Source organism: Pteropus vampyrus, unplaced genomic scaffold (assembly GCF_000151845.1).
Source record: "Pteropus vampyrus isolate Shadow unplaced genomic scaffold, Pvam_2.0 Scaffold465, whole genome shotgun sequence".
Lineage (NCBI taxonomy): Eukaryota > Metazoa > Chordata > Mammalia > Chiroptera > Pteropodidae > Pteropus > Pteropus vampyrus.
The window spans coordinates 1,455,825-1,478,292 of record NW_011889246.1 but is presented as its reverse complement, the minus strand read 5'-3'; the positions used below and the strand labels follow the sequence as shown (position 1 = coordinate 1,478,292).

General features: G+C 40.9%; 1 protein-coding gene, 1 non-coding gene and 1 pseudogene across 2 annotated transcripts in view; 1 reads left to right on the top strand and 2 right to left on the bottom strand.

Annotated features, from left to right (window-relative positions):
- Nucleotides 1-17,497, bottom strand: part of LOC111732522 (spermatogenesis-associated protein 31A5-like) — a 40,828-nt gene extending 23,331 nt beyond the window's left edge. Inside the window, exons 1-2 of the mRNA XM_023524456.1 lie at nucleotides 17,436-17,497; nucleotides 15,958-16,031 (exon numbers count right to left, since the gene is read on the bottom strand). Of these exons, the coding sequence (XP_023380224.1) occupies nucleotides 15,958-16,031; nucleotides 17,436-17,497 (136 nt within the window). The remainder of the gene's footprint in view (nucleotides 1-15,957; nucleotides 16,032-17,435) is intronic.
- On the top strand, nucleotides 10,630-10,703 carry TRNAA-UGC. Its single transcript has one exon. It is a non-coding gene; the product is annotated as a tRNA-Ala (tRNA).
- Nucleotides 17,498-18,615: 1,118 nt separating the features above from the next.
- On the bottom strand, nucleotides 18,616-21,680 carry LOC105306929 (annotated as a pseudogene).
- Between the last annotated feature and the right edge of the window lie 788 nt (nucleotides 21,681-22,468).

Here is a 22,468-nt window from a genome sequence, read left to right as displayed (position 1 = left end):
CCCAGAGAGCTCTCTTGCTCTGTTTCTGTCATGTGAGGATGCGATCAGAAGTCTGCAAGTCTGCAGTTGCAGAAAAAGGCCTTCACCGAAACCCAACCAGGCCAGCACCCTGATATTAGACTTCCAGCCTTTTGAACTTGGAGAAATAAATTTCTGTTGTTTATAGGCCATCCACTCTATGGTACTTGATTAGCAGTCCAATCTAAGACACAATGTAAGATCATGCATGCACAGGTTGTGTTTATTCCATAAAACATTCTCTATCTGTGTAATGTGTTTCAACTTCAGACATACTTTTAATCAAAGATTACTCTGTTGTATAGATATTTTATTAGTAATCAATAAAATCAAATTTTAATTTCTCTAGCCAGATAAAATATACTAAATATGTCAATTAAAGTACTTTGTTAGTGTGGAGTCTGAAAGCTTTCATTCAAGTCACTTCCTCAGCCTCATATCGTCAAGTAATGCAGGGAACAAATGGAGAACTGACTCACTACAAGAATAACAACGTGTGTGCTGGAAAGATATGCTGGACTTCTATGTGCCCAGTACTATTCTCGGGACTTAAAAAAAAATAACAATACAATAGTTGAAAAATTAATAGCGGAAATAAATGTGTATTCAGTGTTGTCTATTTCTGGGATTTGAAGCCAAACAAACCAAAAGACAAAAAGAAAAAAAAAAAGAAGCAAAACAAAAAAATTACCAGCAAATTGCGAAAAATATAGTTACTGGCAATAATGGAGCAAACCAACCTCAGTTCTGCATTCTGAAAAGGAATTTTTACTAACAAGTGTCCAGCTTAACTCTTTCACCAAAACAGAATCTGTGGCTCCTACTTTATGAAAGTACCACTCATTTTACCCTAACCTTGCTTGACTTACCCTAACTTTCCTACCTCTTCTTCACCTTCTTACCAGCTCCCTCATGTCAACCATCAAGCAAAGTCTGGGGTCAATGGCGCCTCTTTGATGAGACCTTCTGAGGGACATGAAAAGTATTTTCTCCTTCTTATTCCATGACTTACTATAACTTCTATTAAATCACCTATGATCATTGGCCTAGTTGAAATGTCTCTGTATGTGTCTGATTTTTCACTCAGATATTGAGTTCTAGAGAGCAGGGAGCATTTTTGTAAGTTAATATTTTTAGTAATTCGGTTCACTTCTGTACACCTATAGCAGTTTCTCACCTGTCACAGTTGCCCAGTGAATACCTGAGGGAAGCCTTGCTCAGTTCAGGTTAACTGAACTTGAAAATGAAGCAAACTAAAAGAGCACAAAGCCCAAGAAACTGGAATCAATCTGCAGAAGTGCAGTGGACACACTGGAGAAGCAAACATCTTTGGTCTATGTTGAGTGGAGTTTCTTGCAGCAAAACATAGATGCTGAGGGCAGTGAATCAGCGGCTCCCAACTGCCCAAAGCTCAGCATCAGGATTCACTTGTGCACAGTGTTGTGGTGAGAAAGAAGAGATATAAAGAGTAACATGGACCAGTTGGAAACCAGAACTATATAAACTGTAATTTTTTTACAGCTGGATTCACATGAAAGAACTCTGAGATCCTGTAGAACAAGGCACACGTTGTCAGGTGAGGCCTAGTTGGGTTTGCTGTTAGAAGACATGGCCCAAGTCACATGGCCAGTGAGTGGCATAGAAAAGTGTGGCATCCAACACCTTATCTCTTAGTTCTATAGATTTTGCCCTGTATTCACCTGATTGTTCCAACATTTTAAACAGTTTATCCCAAGAAACTAAGAATTGATATGGACATCTAAAGTGTGCCCAACTTAGTTTAGTAGTTGGTCTTTGCCTTTAAAGGTTCTACAGCTACTGGGATGAGAAGAGAGAGATAAAGGAAGACCATAGATAAAAAAGACCATCCAACAATTTTACTGCATGATTATCTTCATCATGAAGTCTGCCTGTTATTAGGATACTGCCTTACCCACTTTCTGTAATTATAGACTTCAAATGCTACAACCTTATAGTTATGGGTTATCACTTTTAAAAAAAATAGGTGTTGGTTTTTACAGCACAAAAGGAGGCAGTGGTGCAAGACGGAGTAAAGTGCCCACAAAGGGTCCTCCTTTACCCTCTGACAGGGACTGGGAGCTTGAGAGTTCTCTTCCTGAATTTCAAACCTGCAGTTTTCTGACTCTTGCAGAGAAAGTACTAGGCTGTAGATTTACATCTCAGAGAGCTGAGAAAGGGTTTATAATTACAAGTTTTCTAAAGCAAGTACTAATTGAGTTTTCCGGGACCTATCTGCCTATCACCAAGGTTTGGCTGGAACAAACAGTAAATTCTCTTGGCAGTATAGAGTTTCTTCAGGTAGAAAATTTAAGTGGAGTTAATTTCATCCTAGGAACATGGTCTTAAGCTTCTAGAAGCCATGCTAGAGTTTAGTGATCTCTAAGTGAAAGATTTTGGATATAGTTGTTAGATGCTGAGAGCTCTTTTGCAGATCTCATGACCAAGTATTCACAAATGTCCATCTCTTACCCTCTGTTTTGCCTTGCCCAAACTCATTCAGGCTTCTGTCCTTCCCACAGGTCCCTTTAGCTTATCCCTAAGTCTCATCAAGTACTGAACTGAGTATGTCCCCTTATCAGCTTATTCTGAGGAATCAGAAACAGCTGACATTTTTCCTGTCAAATCACACCAATCATGAAGTTTGTTTACTTCTCCTGACTTTTCTGGCTTCCCTGGGACTGCTTATTCTTCCTTACTTTGTAAAATAAAAGCCATTTTCTGTTTGATTTTGAGATGCTTTCTGATATCCGAGATTGAAGCATTCTTTCTGTTGCAATAGTCTTTTAAAATAGTTTCTAAAAACCTAAATCCCAATTTGTTTTTATTTGATGCAGGAACCTTCAGAGATTCCATACAAGGGGCTGTGCATATCTACTAACACCTTTTGGGAAATTTCCATCCCCTTTGAACCATGCTGCACTCAAACCAAACAAAATGTGACCCATAGCTCTGGAGAGTCTCAGAGTGAAGGAGAGAGGGGAACACAAAACCTCAGAGTCTGTGTGGTTCTCAGTAGAACCACTACCATAGATCTTTATGACAGTTGGCCAAGTAGTCATCACTGAAGACCCAAAGATGCCCTAGGAGTTGGAGGTGCTGGCATTATAATTGTTATGTGAAGGAAAAAGTAGAAGTTTAAATAGGAATATTTAAAAAGCTACTTAGCTTTCCCTTTAAAAGTAAAATAAAGGAAATGATGCCTTTTTACAAAAGTAAAATTAAAGGAATTTTGGAACTATTGGTAATTCTTTAAAAATTCAGGTTTAAAGTTAAAATATATCTAGTGCTATAACTGTGGCTTGGGAGAGCTCATCTTCAGCACTTATTAGGCACCCGATGTGTAGTTAACTGAAAGGGAGACCAACACGCAAAGCCTGTCCATGGTTGTAGTTGCCACAGGGTATCGTGCCTCTGAATGGGGGAGTTGCACTAGAGGGGTAATCAGGATGATGGAAGATGGCCCCTTGGGATTTGGTGACTTAAGCTGCCTCCTGGAGCTCGAAGTTAGTGAGAATGGGCTGGGTGCATATACCCCTCTCCCTTTCCCACCAGTATTGGGTCCTGGGTCATCCTGGACTGGGTCCCCTTGGTGGACATGGAATGAAACCCAGGAACTCCCACAAGGCTCCAGCCACATTCTTAGCTTCCTGAACTCTAGCTCTGAGCAGTGACCTACCACTGTCTGAGCTCCATATCATCCCAGAGGAAAAAGCCCAGCAGAGCACCTAGCACCCACCATTCATGCCACTATCACCCAGGTCAACACTCTTGTTAACTGTGTCATCACCGCCTGCCTTGGGACCTGAATATGGTGGCCTGGGCCATTGCTAGTTTCCTGGAGCACTAGATCAAGGTGGCCAGTGTATGCTATGGGTGACCCTGCAGAGTTCCTATCTAGAGTCTTGAAAAATGCCTTTACTCCTTTATTATCTTTCTGGATTGAAGTCTTTAGCTTGAGTTCTTGCACAGTTCCTAGGCGTCCCCTGCCAGGGGCATGCCGACCTTGATTCTCAGGTTCCAGTGGTGGGAAACTCACTATCTGGCTCCATCCTGGGTTTGAGATCTTTTCTGTGAGTGTTACTCTTTGGGTCTTAAATGTGCCCTCCCTCAGCTTTCTGAGCGTCTGTCCCACACAGGAAGAGAGATGTTAATTGAGGGGCACTGAAGCTACAGCAAGCAGGGTACCCACTCCCCACTTCACAGCTCATCTCTTCCCTTCCCCAGGAATGCTGAATCCTCAGGAACTTCTCACTGTATGCCATCCTTTGGGTTCTGTAGAGTGCCTCAACTCGATGTCTGAAGAAGATGTGGGGGAAAGTTTCCAGGCCTCTCTCCATAGGAAGACTGGTGTGGATGAGGGATCCCCCATATGTCTGTCATTGCCCCCTCAGTAGCTGGGACCTTCTGAAAGGCAGCTAACCCTGGGAACAGGGATTGGGCTGGTGGGCAGGGTCTCTAAGCCTCTTGTTGGACTGTAGCCACCAATTCTGCTTCAGAAATCAGTTTCTTTAAATGTTATATACTGAATTAAGCCAAATTAGAGATTTTCAAGGGTTTATAACAGAAAGACCCTATGCTCAGCTGAAAGTAAAACTGGACACAACAGACCTGCTCAATAGAAATCAGTATGGAGTCCCCAGGTGACTAACATGAGAGCTCCCTCCCCTGTCCCACAGAAACTTTAGCAGTCAGAGGAACCAAATGTGAAACCTCATTTTAGCAATTCGAATCTTTTAGGTTCTCAAATAAAAAGGATATGCAGTTAAATCCTCCTTCCCCATTATTCCTAGATATCTCTGTCCTTATTTCCCCTCCATTGAGGAAGAGCTTCTAAACAATTAAATACCTGCATAGTAATAGAGTTCTGGTCATGATGGTGGAGTAGGCAGATGCTTTGTTCGTCTCCTCCCATGACCACATCAAAATTACAACTAAATTATAGACAACCACCCTTGAGAAACCACATTAAGAATTAGCTGAACAGAACTATAACTAAAGATATAAAGAAGAAGCCATATTGAGACTGTAGGAGGGATGGAGACATGAAATGGCTGGTCCTACACCCATGTATGACAGTTAAGAATCAGGAGGGATATCTTATTTGTGGAAATCACCCCTGAGGAGCAAGGGGTTCCAGCCCTACACCAGGCTCCCCAGCCCAGAACACCAGTGACAATAATAGGATTTCCCATACATTTGGCTGTGAAAATCAGCAGGGATTCCTCCTGGGTGAGACAGAGGGCTGCTGGAGTCTCAGGCATTCCTCTGAAAGAGCTTGTACATTGACTTACTTGCTTATATAGTCACTTGCTCTGAGTTCCAGAGCAGAGGCAGCAGTTTGAAAAGCACTGGGGACATACTAGGAAGAACTGAATTCTCCAGCTTTGGATGAGGGCTGTAGGGACAGCTCTGGTTGAGACAGAAGTGCTGGCAGGCATTATTGTTCCTTTATTGAGCCCTCCCTCCACACGGCCAGCAGGTGGGCAGCATTATACCTTTGCTGAATTTCCCCCACGCAACCTGCAGGCACAGGTGGTCAGCAAATGAATCTTTATCAAACTGTCTAGCACTGCTCATCCTACCCTGGTGATTCCCTGAGAACCAGCCCCACTCAACTTGTGCACAGGCCATAAACCCTGTCAGTGGCTGTTTCTCACAAGCACCCAGTCTCAGCCTGTGCTGTGGACTTTCCTGAAATCTCTGAAAGGTCCACAAACCCCAAACAAGCAGCAGCTGACCATAGCATGACCAGTACCTTTTGCTAAGTAGTCCCCAGTTCAACACTAGTGACACCTGGGCTGTGGTCACAGCATAGCCTCTCCGTGGTGATTCAAGCTCAGCACAGGAAGCTACTAATCACAGCTCTCTCTGTAGCTCCTACCAAGGAGCCCTGAGATGGGCATAGACAGCAGAAGACGAGAGCCCTTCCCAAGATGCCCCAGACCCAACAAACTCAATAACTGGCTTTAGATTACACTAGAGAACCACCCAATTAGTTCCACAAATGACAAATACCAAGGGTAGATGCAGCAGGCACCAGAACCCCGCTACAGCAAATCCACCTTTGTGGGGTCAGTCCCAACAGAATAACTTATCCACTGTAGTCATGACCAGTCCTCATGGCTAGTCAGCTTAAGGATCAGTCTCACCAACTGACATGCCAAGAGCAATCAAGGCTCCATGACAACAGGAGGGCACATACAACCTACACAAGGGATGCTCCTGGAGCACCCAGCTCAGATGATCAGGAAGATTATGCCACTGGGCCCCACAGGACACCTACTATATAAGGCTATCCTGCCAATACTGGGAGTCAGCAAATCTACTGAATACATAGGAACAAACACAGGGAAGCAACCCAGATGAGGAGACAAAAAACATGCCTTAAGTAAAAGAAAAGGACAAAACTCCAGAAAAAGAACTAAACAAAATGGAAGAAAGGAATCTACCAGATGTAGAGTTCAAAATACTGGTTATAATGGTGCTCAATGAACTTAGGAAAAGAATAGCTAAACTCAATGAAAACTTAAACAAAGAGATAAAAGCCATAAAAAAGGAACCAGTTGTAAATGAAGAATATAATAACCAAAATGAAGAATACATTAAATGGAATCAACAGCAGATTAGATGCAGCAGATGGTTGAATCAGCAATTTGGAAGATGAGGTATCTGAAAATAATCAAAACAGCAAAAAAAAAAAAAATTTTTTTTTAAGGAAGTTAGTTTAAGTGACTTTTGGGACATCAATCATACCAACATTCACATCATAGGGGAAGCAGATGAAAAGAAAGAGAAAGGGAAACCGATTTGATGAAATAATGATGAAAAACTTCTTTAACCTGAAGGACATAGACATACAATTTCAAGAAGTGCAGAATTCCAAACAGGATGAACCCAAAGAGGCCCACACTAAGACACATCATCATTAAATTACCAAAGGTTAAAGACAAAGAGAGAATCTTAAGAGCAGCAAAAGAAAAGCAGTTAGTTACCTACAAGGGAGCTCCCTTAAGACTATCAGCTGATTTCTCAACAGAAACTTTGTAGGCTAGAAAGAAATGACAAGAAATATTCAAAGAGATGAAAGTCAAGGACCTACAACCAAGATTATTCTACCCAGCAAGGTTATCATTTAGAATTGAAGGGCATATAAAAAGCTTCCTAGACAAGAAAAAGCTGAAGGAGTTCATCACCACCAAATAAGCATTACAAGAAATGTTAATGGGATTTCTTTAAAAGGAAAAAGAAGAGGAAAAGATCACAAATATGACTAATAACATACCAATAATTATGTACTATCAACAATTACTTTAAATGTAAATGGATTAAATGCTCCAATCAAAACACATAGGGTGGCTAAATGGATAAGAAAGCAAGACCCATACATGTTTCCTACAAGAGACCCACTTCAGATACAAAGTCATGTACATATTGAAAGTAATGGGATAGAAAAATATATTTCATACAAATGGAAATATAAAAAAGGCTAGGGTAGCAATAATTACCTCAGACAAAATAGACTTTAATTCAATGGATATAAAAAAAGACAAAGAAGGACATTACATAATGATAAAAGGATCAATCTAAGAAGAGGATTTAAGCCTTGTAAACAATTACACACCCAAAGTAGGAACATCTAAATATATAAAGCAAATATTGACAGACATAAAGGGAGAGATCAATAATAACACAGTCATAGTAAGGGACTTTCACACCCATTGACACCAATGGACAGATCTTCAAGACAGAAAGTCAACAAGGAAACAGTGACTTTAAATGACATACTAGGCCAGGTAGATTCAAATGACATTTTTAGAGCATTTCACCCTAAAGCGGCAGAATATACATTCTTCCCAAGTGCACATCAACCATTTTCCAGGACAGACTACATGTTAGGCCAGAAAACAAGTATCAGTAAAGTTAAGAAGACTTAAATCATATCAAGAATCTTCTCTGATCACAGTGGTATGAAACTGGAAATCAATTACAAGAAGAAAACTGGAATACACACAAACACATGGAGGCTAAAAAACATGCTACTAAACCATGAGTGGGTTAACAACAAGATTAAAGAAGAAATTAAAAAATACCTAGACACAAATGATAATGAAAACACAATGACTCAAATGACTCAAAGTTTATGGGACAGAGCCAAAGTAGTTCTAAGAGGGACATTTATAGCAATGTAGGCCTACCTCCAGAAACAAGAAAATAAATTTAAAACAATCTAACCTTATATCTAAAGTAACTGGAAAATAAACAGTAAATAAATCTCAAATTAAGTAGAAGGGGATAATAAATATCAGAGCAGAAATAAAGAGAAATAGATTCCAAAACACAATACAAAATAATCAATGAAACCAAGAGCTGTTTCTTTGAAAAGACAAACAAATTTGATAAACATTTAACCAAACTCATCAAGAAAAAAGAGACGACGCAAATAAAATCAGAAACGAAAGAGAAGTGAAAACTGACAGCACAGAAATACAAATGATTGTAAGAAAAGACCATAAACAATTATATGTCAAAAAATTGGACAATTTGAAAGCAATCAATAAATTCCTAGAAACATACAATCATCCAAGACTAAATCAAGAAGAAACAGAAAGCCTGAACAAACTGTTAACTATTAGTAAGATCAAATCAGTAATCAAAAACTCACAAGAAACAAAAGTCCTGGACCCAGTGGCTTCACGAGTGAATTATATACAATATTCAAAGGAGAATTAACACCTTCACTTCTCAAACTATTTCAAAAAATTGGTTAGGAAGGATGGCTCTCAAGCTCATTTCACAAGGTCAGCATTACCCTGACCCCAAATCAGATGAAGATATCATACAAAAAAGAAAAGTATAGAACAATATTCCCGATGAACATACATACAAAAATCCTCAAAAAATTATTAGCAAACTAAATCCAGCAATCCATTAAAAAGATCATACAAAATGATCCAGTGGGATTTATTCCTGGGATGCAAGGTTGGTTCAATATCGACAGATCAATTAACATGATATACCACATAAACAAACAAACAAAAGGATAAAAATCATATGATTATATCAACAATGCAGAAAAAACATTTCACAGGATTTCCATTCAACATGGTAGGAAACACTATGCTTGCCTCCTCTCACAACCACATCAAAATTACAACTAAAATACAGAACAACCATCATTTGAATCTCTTGAGGTCTAGCTGAAGGGAAGTCCTACAACAAAAGACATAGAGAAGAAACCACCTGGTAGGAGAGGCAGAGACATAAAATGGGCTGATCCCCTACCTTCGTGTGGCGGTTAAAAATTGGGAGAATATCTTGGCCCCTAGAAGAGCAAGGGGTCCCAGCTTCATACTGAGCTCCCCAGCCCAGAGCACCATTGTCAGTTATCAATGTCCCCACAACTTTTGGCTGTGAAAACCAGTAGAGATGTGGCTTATTGAGACAGAGGGCAGCTGGAATTCTAGGTGATTCTCTTAAAAGACCCATGCAGGGACTTACTCACTGCTGAACTTACTTGTTCTGAGCTCCAGGTCTGTGGCAGCAGCTTAAGTGCCAGAGAGATATAAGGAAGAACTGAATTGTCTAACTTCAGAACAAAGGCTTGGAGGGACACCTTTCTCCCAGAAAGAAGTGCTGGCAGAATCAATTGTTTCTTTGTTAAGCCCTCCCCGCTCCTGGCCTGCAGATACAAGTGGTCACCTTGCCCTGGTGATTCCCTAAGATCCTGCCCTACCCAACTTACAGGCCCACCCAAGCTGCTTCCAGTGGCTCTTCTATACAGCTTGTGGCTCATGCTGCAGACTTTCCTAAATTCTCTTAAAGTTTTACAAAACCCTAAAAGTAGCATCTGGCCTCGATGTGCCCTGTATCTCTTGCTGAGCAGCCCAAATTTTTGCACTAGCAGCAGCTGGCCTCTTGAGACACCTTCATCCCAAAGTGGGTGATGACCATCTGTGGATTGCTTGGTGGCTCATACCAGGTGGCCTAGGCCAGGGCATAGGCTACAGGCAAATTTGGCCTGTGGCAGGGTCCTCCCAGAAGTTCCCAGGGCTATCACACCCAGTAGTCATCTTTAGATCAAGCTGGAGCAGTACTCAGGGCCACATCCAAGGACAACACATTTAAAGGGCAGACTGAGCAGGCACCAGAACCTGCTAAAGTGAATCTTGCTTCATAGAGTCAGCTCCTGCACAATAGCTCCTCCACTATGGTTATTGGCCAGTCCTTACAACCAATCAGCCTGAGCTCCCATTGATGTGCAGATAGCAACCAAGCCTCAACTCCAACAGGAGGGCACATGCAACTCATATAAGTTACACAGAACACCCGGCTCATGTAACAGGAAAGACCATGCCCTTTAGCCTCACATGACACCTACTACATAAGACCACTAATAAGGCCAGGAGACATAGCAGCCCCAACTGATACATAGAAGCACAGGGAGGTAACCAAAATGGGGAGACAAAGAAACATGTCCCAAATGAAAGAATAGAACAAAGCTCTAGAAAAAGAACTAAACAAAATGGAGACAAGCAATCTACCAGACACAAATTTCAAAACATTGGTTATAAGAATGCTCAATGAGGGAGTGGCTCCATAGTGTAGTGGTTAGCACGTCTGCTTTGCATGCAGAAGGTCCTGGGTTCGCGCCCCAGGTGGAGCCACGGACCATATCCTGGGTGCGCCAGGCCCAGGGTGCGCCAGGCCCCGGGTGCATGCTGTGAGCATGTGGGAAGGGACACCCCGCCTTTAGAGATACAGTTCTTAAGGGGAAATGACAACATCCATGGGTCAGGGGTGGAACTGGGGGATGGGAATTAAAGAGGGGGGAAAAAAGGATGCTCAATGAACTTAGGGGAAGAGTAGATGAACTCATGAGAACTTTAACAAAGATACAGAAAACATAAAAAATTGAGATACAAAGCATAAAAACGAACCAGTCAGAAATGAAGACTACAATAACTGAAATGAGGAATATCTTAGAGGGGATCAATGGTAGATTAAATAAAGCAGAGGACTGAATCAGCGATTTAGAAGATAAGGTAGAAGAAATCACGCAATAAGAACAAAAACAAGAAAAAAGAATTTAAAAAATGAAGATTGTTTAAGGGACCTGTGAGACATCAAGTGTACCAATATTCACATCACAAGGGTATCAGATGGAGAAGAGAGAGAGTAAGGCATTGAAAATCTATTTGAAGGCATAATGATGAAAAACTTCCTTAACCTGGCAAAGGAAATAAACATGCAAGCCCAGAAAGTGAAGAGTCACAAATAAGATGAACCCAGAAGCCCACACTATGACATATCATCATTAAAAAATGCCAAAGATTGAAGACAAAGAGAGAATCTTAAAAGCAGCAAGAGAAAAGCAATTAGTTTCCTACAAAGGAGCTCCCATAAGATTGTCAGCTGATTTCTCAAAAGAAACTTTGCAGATCAGAAGGGGTTGGCACAAAATATTCAAAGTGATGAAAAGCAAGGACCTACAACCAAGACTACTCTACCCAACAAAGCTATTATTTAGAAAAGAAGGACAGATAGAATTTCCCAGACAATAAAAGACTAATTATAAGACTGGTTAGAGAAATTCTTTTAAAAGAAGAAAAAAAGATAAAAATATGAATAATAAAATGGCAATAACTACATATCTATCAACAATTACTTTAAATATAATGGATTAAATACTCCAAACAAGATAGGGTCACTGAATGGAAAAGAAAATAAGACCCTTACATATGTTGCCTATAGATACTCACTTCAGATCAAATAACATACACAAACTAAAAGTAAGGGGATGGAAAAGGTGTTTCATGAAAATGGGAACAAACAAACAAAAAGTTGGTTTAGCAATACTTATACCAGAAAAAAATAGACTTTAAAACAAAGGCTATAACAAGAAACAAAGATAGACCTAGTAATTCCACTTCTGGGTATTCACCTGAAGAAACCCGAAACTTTATTTTGAACTGACATGTGCATCCATGTGTTCATTATAGCAGTATTTATAATAGTCAAGATATGAAGGCAACCTGGGTTTCCATCAATGGATGAATGGATAAAGAAGAAGTGGTACATATATACAATGAATATCACTCAGCCATAAAAAAGAAAGAAATCTTGCCACCTACAACATGGATGGACCTAGAAGGTATCATACTGAGTGGAGTAAGTCAGACAGAGAAAGAAAGACAAATGCCATATGAATTCACTTACATGTGGCATCTAAAGAATGAAACAAACAAACAAACAAACAAAACAGAAGCAAACTCATAGATACAGAGAACATTTTGATGGTTACCAGATGGGAGGGGTCGGTAAAATGGGAAAGGGATTAAGAAGTACAAATTGGTAGTTACAAAATAGTCATGAGGATGTAAAATATAGCATAAGAAATATAATCAATAGTATTGTAATAACTATGTATAATGTCAAATGGGTACTAGATTTATTGGGGTGATTAGCTTGTAAGTTATCTAAATGTCTAATTACTATTGTATACCTGAAACTAATATAATATTGTATGCCAATTGTAATTGCAAAATTAAAAAATTATTTTAAAAAAAGTAAATAAATAAAAAAGGAAAAAGCATTTTATAAAATCCAGCATTTATTTATTTATGATAAAAACTCAGCTTAGTGGAAATAGATGGAACAAACTTCAACATCATAAAGGCCATATATGACAAACCCAAAGCTAACATTATACTCAACATGAAAAGCTAAAAGCATTTACCTTAAGATCAGGAATAAGACAAGAATGTCCACTTTCATCACTTTTATTCAACATAGTATTAGAAGTCCTAGCCACAGCAACCAGACAAGAAAAAGAAATAAAAGGCATTCAAATTGGAAAGGAAAAAGTAAATTTGTCATTAGCTGATGACATAATATTACTATAGGGTACCCTAAAGATTCCACCAAAAATCTATTAGAACTGATAAATGAATTCAGTAAATTAGAAAGATATAAAATTAACATTCATAAATCAGTTAACATTTATATACAACAATAAGGAACTATCAGAAAGAGAAGTTAACAATCCATTTTCAATTTCATCAAACACAATAAAATAACTAGAAATAAATTTAACCAAGTAGGAAAAAGGCCTGTACTCAAAAAATTATAAAACATTGAAGGAAAAAATTGAAGAAGATACAAATAAATTGAAACATATGCTATGCTCATGGATAAGAATAATTAACATTATTAAAATGTCCATACTACCAAAAGCAATCCATTGAGTCAATGCAATCCCTATCACACCACCACTGGCATTTATTCGCAGAACTAGAACAAATAATCCTAAAATTTATATGAACAACAATGGACCTTTAATAGCCAAAGCAGTCTTGAGAAAAAAGAACAAGTTGAAGGTATCATGCTACCTGATATCAAACTATAGTACAAGGCTATACTAATCAAAACAGCATAATATGGGCATAATAACAGACACAAAAATCAATGGAACAGAAGAGAGAGCCCAGAAATAAATCCATGCCTATATTGTCATTTGATCTATGACAAAGAAGGCAAGAATATACAACGGGGTAAAAGCAGTCAATTCAATAAATGGTGCTGGGAAAACCGGACAGATACATGCAAAAAATGAAACTGGACCATTGTCCTACATCATATACAAGAATAAACTCAAAATGGATTAAAAACGAATGTTAGATCCTATACCATAAAATGCCCAGAAGAAAATATAGGCAGTAAACTCTCCAACATTGCTCTTAGTAATATCTTTTTTTTCTGATATATGTTCTTGAACAAGAAAAACAAAGTAAAAAATAAACAAATGGGACTACATCAAAATAAAAAGCTTTTGCACAGCAAAGGAAACCATTAACAAAACAAAAAGACAACCCACTGAATGAGAGAAGATATCCCTCAATGATATATTTGATAAGGTGTTAATATCCAAAATTAATAAAGAACTCACACCAAAAATACCAAATAATCCAATTTAAAAAATGGCAGAAAACCTGAATAGGCCTTTCTCCAAAGAGGACATACAGATGGCCAATAAACATGAAAAGGTTCTCCAGGTCACTAATCATCAGAGAAATGTAAATTAAAACCATAATGAGATAGCACCTCACACCTGTTGGAATGGCTGCCATTAATAAATCCACAAACAACAAGTGTCAGTGAGGATGTGGAGAAAAAGAGAACCCTTGTGCACCGTTGGTGGGATTGCAAATTGGTATAGCCACTATGAAAATAGTATAGATTTCCTCAAAAAATTAAAAATAGAATACCTTATAACTCAGCAATTCTACTTTGGGGTATATATCCAAAGACATTCCAAACACTAATTCAAAAAGATATATGCGTTTCTTTGCAGAGCTATTTACAATAGCAAAGATATGAAAGCTACCTAAGTGTCCATCGATAGACAATTGTATAAAGGAGATGTAGTACATATATACAATGGAATGTTATTGGACATAAAAGAGAATGGAATCTTACTATTTACAACAATATGAATGGACCTAGAGGATATTATGCTAAGTAGAATAAAGTCACACAAAGAAAGACAAATACCACATGATTTTACTTATATATGGAATCTAAAGAACAAAAGTAAATGAACAAACAAAACAGAAAGAGACTCATAGATACAGAGAACAGACTGATGGTTGCCAGGTGGAATGAGGTATGGGGAGCTGGGTGAAAACCATTGAAGGAATTAAGAATTACAATTTGATAGTTACAAAATATCCATGGGGATATAAAGGACAGCATAGGGAAATATAGTCAATAATCTTGTAATAACTATGTTTAATGTCAGGTGGGTAATAGACTTATCAGTAGGATCACTTTTTAAGTTATACAAATGTCTAACCACTATGCTGTATACCTGAAACTAATATAATACTGAATGTCAACTGTATTTGAAAAACATAATTATAAAAATAGCAATTGCCAGGGTCACTTCTTATATCAGAACAACTGCTACTTTTCCACTCTTTGAGGAACAGGAAACATTTTCAGCATCTCTTATTGATGTTCTTTTGACCAAATAATAGGAACTTGTAGTTTTGTAGTTAAGTCTCTGGAATTGCATTAGTACTAACCCAGGAAAAAAAACATGTAAAGGGATCCAACTGTGCCTGTGGAAAAGACAAGGCCACAAGAATATAATTTGCAAATGGCCCTAGGGCAAGCAGGACTTTCCATCCTCAGGTCCCCATTAGGGACTCCCTGTTCACCTTTTATCTACATTTCAGTCCTCCTAGGATCCTTGTTCATGACCTCCCGATACCGTTCCTGCATGTTTTCAGGGCAAAGATTTGTGATGCAGCTTTTAGGGCTACAGCTGGGCCTTGTTCCATAAACATTTATGTTACACCTGTGAAGTAGGGTCTGCAGCACCCTGCCCTTCCTTGTACAATTCTTTTTAAGGCAGAAATTCCCTAGAGACACCCAGTCATTCTGTCAGGTACATTGTGGCACTCCTGGATGGCTGGGACCTGGTGGATCAGGGATGGTTTCTCATTAGTCAGGATAAATTAGTCTGTATCTTTGGCCAGGGAAAACCCCACATTCCCCTCTGCTGGTCAAGATGACTTCTGAGGTCGTGTGTTTCTGACATCCATGGTCTCAGATAATCACCAGTTTACACAGTCAGGTGTGTTGTTACTGATAGCTCCTAAATTAGTAGCTGTGCCAAAGCCCATAGAGCTTGTAGGTCCCTAGGATGGTTGTGTTATTTTCCACAGTCTTGTGCTGTGGTCAAGTCATGAGTGGAGAGTGTGATTTGCCTGTTGGGAGCTTTGATAGATGAGACATGAAAGGGAGAGTGTAGAGTGGTCCAGCAGGGGAATGCCACCAAACTGATGACCAGTCTTACCAACTACAACACTGAAAAGTTTCCAATCTGGGTGGAAACAGACCCTGGTCTGCACTTACCCTGAAGACTCATTTTACAACCAGGAGCTGAAAGATTATCACTGGCCTTTTGAACATCATCTCCTGGAAACACCCTGTAAAAATCAGACCAAGGTTAATTTCTTGGCGATTTTGAGTTACTCCCTCCACATAAAGACTATAAGTATCACTCGGACACATGCCAAGGAGGCTTTTTCTATGCAGTAGGCTGACCTCTGCCAAGGAGGCTTTTTCTATGCAGCAGAAACTGAGTATAAATTCTGATTCTCAGTATCACAGGTTCTTTTTGATATGGCACAGACCTCCAGGAATATGATTTGCTAAAGGAAAGACAGGTAAGACTATACCCCTAAAGAGAAAGAGATGGTCAATTTTCCAGAGCTAATCAGGGCTGGAGGAAGGGCAAGGGTGCCTGAAAGGATTCCGCTGTTGGACTGTGAAGCTCCTGAGAACAGCTCCTGCATGTAGCAATATTTAATAAATCTTGTGCCTAATGATATAGTAGAGGAGAAAAAATTATTGCATCTTTGTGTATCCATTTGTCAAAACTGAACTGATAATCATCCAGAAGAGAACCATATTTGCAGTAATGGTCACATACCACTCAATCTTTTATATTTTTAGGTTAGGGTTAGGGTCAGAGTCAGGATTAGAGCATTAGGTTAGGATTAGAGATTGAGATAAGGTTAGAGGATAGGGGTCAGGGTTAGGGTCAGGGTTTAGAGTTTAGGCATCAGTGTCAAGGGTCTTGGAGTCCCAGGTAAACGTTGTTAGGGTTTAGTGTTGAGATTAAAGTTTAAGGGGTTAGGGTAGAGATTATGGGGCTACCCAATGGTGCTTAGCAGGATTGGAGAGGGACCAGGTTCCACTATGAGAATATGAGCCCCTGGAGCTGCCAGGTCCAAACTCACTCTTAAACTTGCTTCTTGCACATATTAATTTATTTAAACCATTTAAAAATTATTAATTTATTTTACCTCAGTCACTGTGTCCAGTCCCTTGCAATCCAAGTTCTGGCCAACACATCAGAATCAGCTAATGCCTGAGAATCCCTCTCCAGGGTGTCCTCACTGGGCAGAACACGGCTGGGGGAGATGAAGACACTAGGAGCGGGTGGATACTAGGGTAGATTCCAAATGGCTTCGTTCATGTTCCTTCCCTGTCCTGGGATAGGGAGACCTTAGAACAATGAGAGGAGAACCCAGAGGAAAGAGGTCCTGGATGGCTAATTCGTCTGTTTGTATATATATTTAATTTTTATTTTAGGTTCTATTTATTAATGTTTATTTTTACTAAGAAATCACTCATTTTCCCTAGGTTTCCAGTTTGATGCAACAGGTTTCCTTTTTTGATTTTTAATTTTTTCTCCCTTAGCAAACTGGTGCTCTGGATGGAAGAACAGATTTTGAAAGGCTGGAGGACAGGCAGGGTGAAGTGTTATAGGGGATCTGGTGCTGGTTGCACTCCTGTAAAGGGCTAGGCCACCTCCTCCCTCCTACCTCTCTTTACCTCCAGCTGTCTTCCCAAGTTCCGCCCGGAAAAACAGCTTGGGCAAGTGCATGGCAAATTGGATTGTTCGGTTACATGCAGCATTTCTTCAGAAAGAATAATCAAGATTAAACCCAAAGCTGTAAGGACTATTTGCATTACTCTATTTGTCCAGGATACTGGGTGTGCATGTTCTTTTGGCCCATCTTAGCCCTTTTAGACATTGATACTGGACTCAAAACTGTGTTAGAAAGAAGTCTTCAATTTAAATACCTGTTAAATGGAAATATTTTTTCTGCCTCATTTGGCAAATGGAAAGAGTAAGTGAGATAATACATATGAAAGGCCGCAAACAGGATTTATCTCAAAGTGATATTAGTACCAGGGGTCTGGATTCTCATTTTAATGTGAAGAGAGCAGAGCCCATAGGCAGAGAGAGAGTCTCCTCTCCGCTGCCATTTAGTGTACACCTTTTAAATAATCTGTGGAGGTCACAAAGAAACATTTTCCTCTGCTGCCATCTATTGTGCATCTTGGGAATAACACCTGAGTGGAGGTCACTATGAAAGGATCCTCTCTAATGCCATCTAGTGTGCGTATAGAGGATAACACATGAGTAGAGATTGCAAAAAGATCTCTGCTGCTATCTAGTGTGCATCTTGGGAGTAACACTTGAGTGGAGATCACCAGGAAAAAGTCTTCTCTCTCCAAAGGGTTCTGAGCCAATGAAGAATGTGCTGTACCCCAGATGCCATCTCCTGTGCCCTGGAAGCTGCCTGCTAAAATGTGGAGTCCTCGAGGTGAAACTTGTTGCACGGCTTAGTACACCCTGAATCAACCACTTTCTCGGCTAGCTCTTCCCTATGCATACCTTATGCCACCCTCCCCTCCTGTTTCTATACCTTCTCCAGGGCAGTTTTTGAACTTATAATGTGATGAGAGAGCCTCTGTAAGTCATTACTTCTGGGGGCTGAAAAACAAAGTGGAGTGCAAACCAAAGATTTATTTTGCCTGTGAAAGAGGCAGCCCAGGTAGACCAGACCAAAAGGAACCTAGGTCCTAAAGCAAAAAGTTTGGGTACGGAAAGACCACAGAAAGGTCTGCAGGAGTCAGACTTCAGCCGCCAGAGAGAGCAAGAAGCAGACTGTGGAGAGACCTTGGGCTCTGGCCTGGGGTTTGGGGAGATGGGGTTTAGGTGCTGCATTTGCAAGAGGAGCTGAACACCAGGTTCCTTGTGCAGCTTTGCTGAAACAGCCACTCCCTGCATAGCTGTAGTAGTTGTACCTGTTCCAAGGGTAGGGACAGAATCTGTCTGCCTTCCCTTGGCAGAAGGTGTCTTGTCCAAGGCCGTGGCCACGCTCAGGTTCAGAAGGCTAAACTGGTGTGGGAATTTCAGGCTTGGAGCAGTGGGGCAGACTAAAGGTGTGTATGGAAGACCTAGGAAAACAGTGAAGATTCAGCCAAGGCTCCTCCAACAGATTCCAGATCTATAGATCAAGCATACAGTCAGCAACACTGAGGAGGCTCAACAGCCTACATCCTACAGGCAGAGAACAGCCAAACAGCAGCCAAAACCATGGCTGTGGCACAGCTCAACACTGGGTCTATGTGTATAATCAGGCAGTTAATGGCTATCTGCCATCTACAAAGCCCAACCATATACTGGTGAGGTCTTGTGGAGGTTTCACATTATAAGTTGAGTGTAGTATTTCTTCTTGAGAAGAGAAAGGCAAGCAGCTGCTCCCAGGCTGAGGGCCCTGAAGGGGATCCCTGGTTCCCAAAAGCCTGGGCAGATATTGCTACAACGCGAAAGAGGAAGAAGAGTGTGAAAAGTGAATTGTTTCAACAGTTTTCGCAGCTCTTGGGGGGAGGTGAATGAAATTTGGGCAATCATAGTACAAAGTCATTTCCTCAGAAAGAGCCAGGACCTGCAGTTCAGAGAGCAGGTTCATACTTTATGTCTGAATTTTCCTTGTGGTCTTTGGCCCCTTACTCACTTGGCTCCAGCTTCAGTATCTTGATGAGAGGATATCAGTCTTGGCTACAAAAGGAGCCACCGAAGTCATCCATGTCCAGCACCCATACCATGGCCCCACCCAGTCCCTTCTGTTTCAGTTAGCTGAACTATATGAGGAGTGAGATGGGGGTGGAGGAGGAGCCCAGGGAAGCCTGGCCAAGCCAGCTCTAGAGCTCAGCTTTCTCATCTAGACAGAGCCCTTTTTTCCTCCAGCACCCACAGGTCCATGAGTGGTTGAGGCTTCTGGACACATCCTTGGAGTGGGAGCCTAGATGGCTGAGTCCTGTTCTCTGCCAAATATGAGTCCTTCTGGAATCGCCCTGTCCTGAGATAAGCATGGTCTGGGGTGGGGGTGGGGGTGCGGGGAGATGGAGGCATGAGGAGTGGGTGGTATGTGGACTTCTTTAGGTTGGAAGCTTTAACATCTCAACTTTTTCTGCACTATGTTCCTGTGTTTTGGGGTATTATCTGCTGGTCATGATGAATTAAATTACTAAAGAGAACGACTAAGCTTCCCCAAAGACCTGAATCAATTCCCTGTATTCATGTCTTTGTCTTCCCTAAAGGCCTTCTCTCCTCCACTAGATTCCTGAGGCTTCCTCAGGGTATGCTGTGTATTCCCTCAGAGAGGGCTTCCTGTCCTCTAATGCTGCCAGGTGCCATGGCTCCCCTTGGAGTAAGGCTGAGCTTGGAGGGTAGGGCTGGTCTGCTACCCTTGTTGGCCCCAATTTTCCTCTCCAGACACCTCCCCTCTTACACTGTCCCCTCTCGGGAGTCCAGTTATGTGGCCCTACATCTCATTCTTGGATTCTGTCCTCCTCTTTCCTCTCCACATATTTTTACTCCTACAGAATTCTCCCCAGAATGCTCACCTTCTCTGGCCCTTAAGACTTTCACAAAGACCCTTTCACCATGATCCCTTCTCCCATCTCCCCCAGCCAAGATCATAGTCCTTCCTCACTTCTCTCAGAGCACTTTGTCTACACCTCTCAAAGTACCTGCCACTGCCTGCCCTGCATGATAACTGATGTGAGATATGCAGATGGACAAGTGCAGTTTCCTCTGCAGGAACTAATCATCTCCTGTGGAAGAGAGCCAAGGCTCCTCCGAAAGATTCCAAATCTATATACACTAAATAAACACTAAATTATAGAGCCACCAGTATTGGGCAAGAGCTGGGGTTATATAAATAAATCAAAAGGTCTATAATTTGAGCATGCATCAAATATTGTCAATGGACTGAATAAAATGATACGCCTCACCGTATGCATCTTGCCTCTTCATATATCTGTAAAATTTGTTGTATTTGATAAATAACAATTCTTTCAAGAGTGCTACTCACTGTAGAGTAATTTTTATAGTTATTGGTGTCTTTTCTTAATCAATAGGTGATAAAGGTATAATATGCTGTCACATGGAGATCAGTGAAATGCTCGGATAGTTTAAATGAGACTCCTCCTTAAAAAGGTTCTGAATGCTGTCATCTGCTGTTAGTGACAGGCCTTAGGCCCATCAGGACCACCCCCTTCCAGCAGGGCTGGGCTTCCTCTTGGTTCTGAAGCTCTTTACATCATCATAAACTATGAACTGGTCATCCTGGAAGGCATGGGGCGCCTTCTGGTCCTTGATTCTGTGCTCAGCAGCCTTCTTTTGGGAGCAGCCCTGTAGGAGTAAGAGGCTGAGATGAGGAGGAGGTGGAAGTCACCACAGACACCTGTGCCTCCCCACCAAAAGTAGACTAGAGAGTGGAAAATAACTGTCTGAGGAAACCAGGAAAACCTAGGGAATTCCAGATGGAGTGACCTGGAACCCTGGATTCAATGACATGCCTGGGCTTAAGGACAAATCTCTGATGGCAGGCAGGGGATGGAATCTGCCTGGCCAGAATTCACTGTGCTTGGTATCTTTACTCAGAAACTATGAGAAAAGGTACCCCCAACCCCTAACATTCAGGGTGGCTATGGGGTTCCTTCATAGTAGGCCAGCAGCCCGGCCTCTCTGGTGAAGGAGTCAGAGGTTCCAGACCCCAAGGCTGGGGCCCCACTCTGGAGCCTGATGAGGAGGCCAGGATGGAGAATTGTCCATAGGTGGGTATGCCATGGATCAGTTTGTTGGTGGAGGTCTCCTTCTTCAGCCACTGTAGAGTCCTGGTGGTAGGGAAGGGGGGGCCAGGGTTGATGTTGTTTGCCTTCAGCTTGGTTGTGGCCATCCAAGCCTGGGGACTTCGGAGGAGCTTCATATTCTAGCCCTGCCCTGTTTCCTTTAGATCTTGTCTGATTGAGAGAAGCTGCATGGCACTATAGATGAAAACATGGGCTTTGAAGTCAGACAACCATTCACTGAGTAAATATTTACTGATGGCCTGCCAAGTGCCAGGCACTGTCCTAGGTGCTTGAGACACCTCAGTGAACAGCATAGTCAGAGATTCCTGCCTCACTCAGCAACTTATTTAATCTTGCTGAGCCTCAAGTATCCTATTTGTAAAATGAAAACAATAAAAAATACCTATCTGTATTTCTAAGGTATTGTGAGAATTAAAGGACATAATGCACATATAAGGTGTAACAATGCAATAAAGGGTAGCTATGGTCATGATCATTATCATTACTTTTGTTTCGTTCTGAGTACATGAGTAGGGAATTGGGTCTGCTTTATTTATCTCTGTATTCCCAGTTTCTAGAATAATGCTTGACATTTATGTGCGCAAATAGAAAGAAAAAATAACTACAGAGATTTCTCATCTACCTCTGAACAAGACCTTCCTTCATCATGTATTACTTGACACGATAGCTCCAGGCCTGTGACATGAGGAGGTACCTAATACAAGTAAGTGGAATAAACGAATGATGAGGATTCTTTCCTTAAGCTGGGATTATGGGATCGCTTCCCCTAAAAAGCTGCCCTCTTTGAGTCTGGGCCCTCTAGTTACTCTGCATCCTCTCAGCATTTAGGCAAAGAGGCACTCTCACTATGTTTAATTACAGTCATTATTTTTTCCTGGTCTATGTGACTTATCTTCTATTAGAT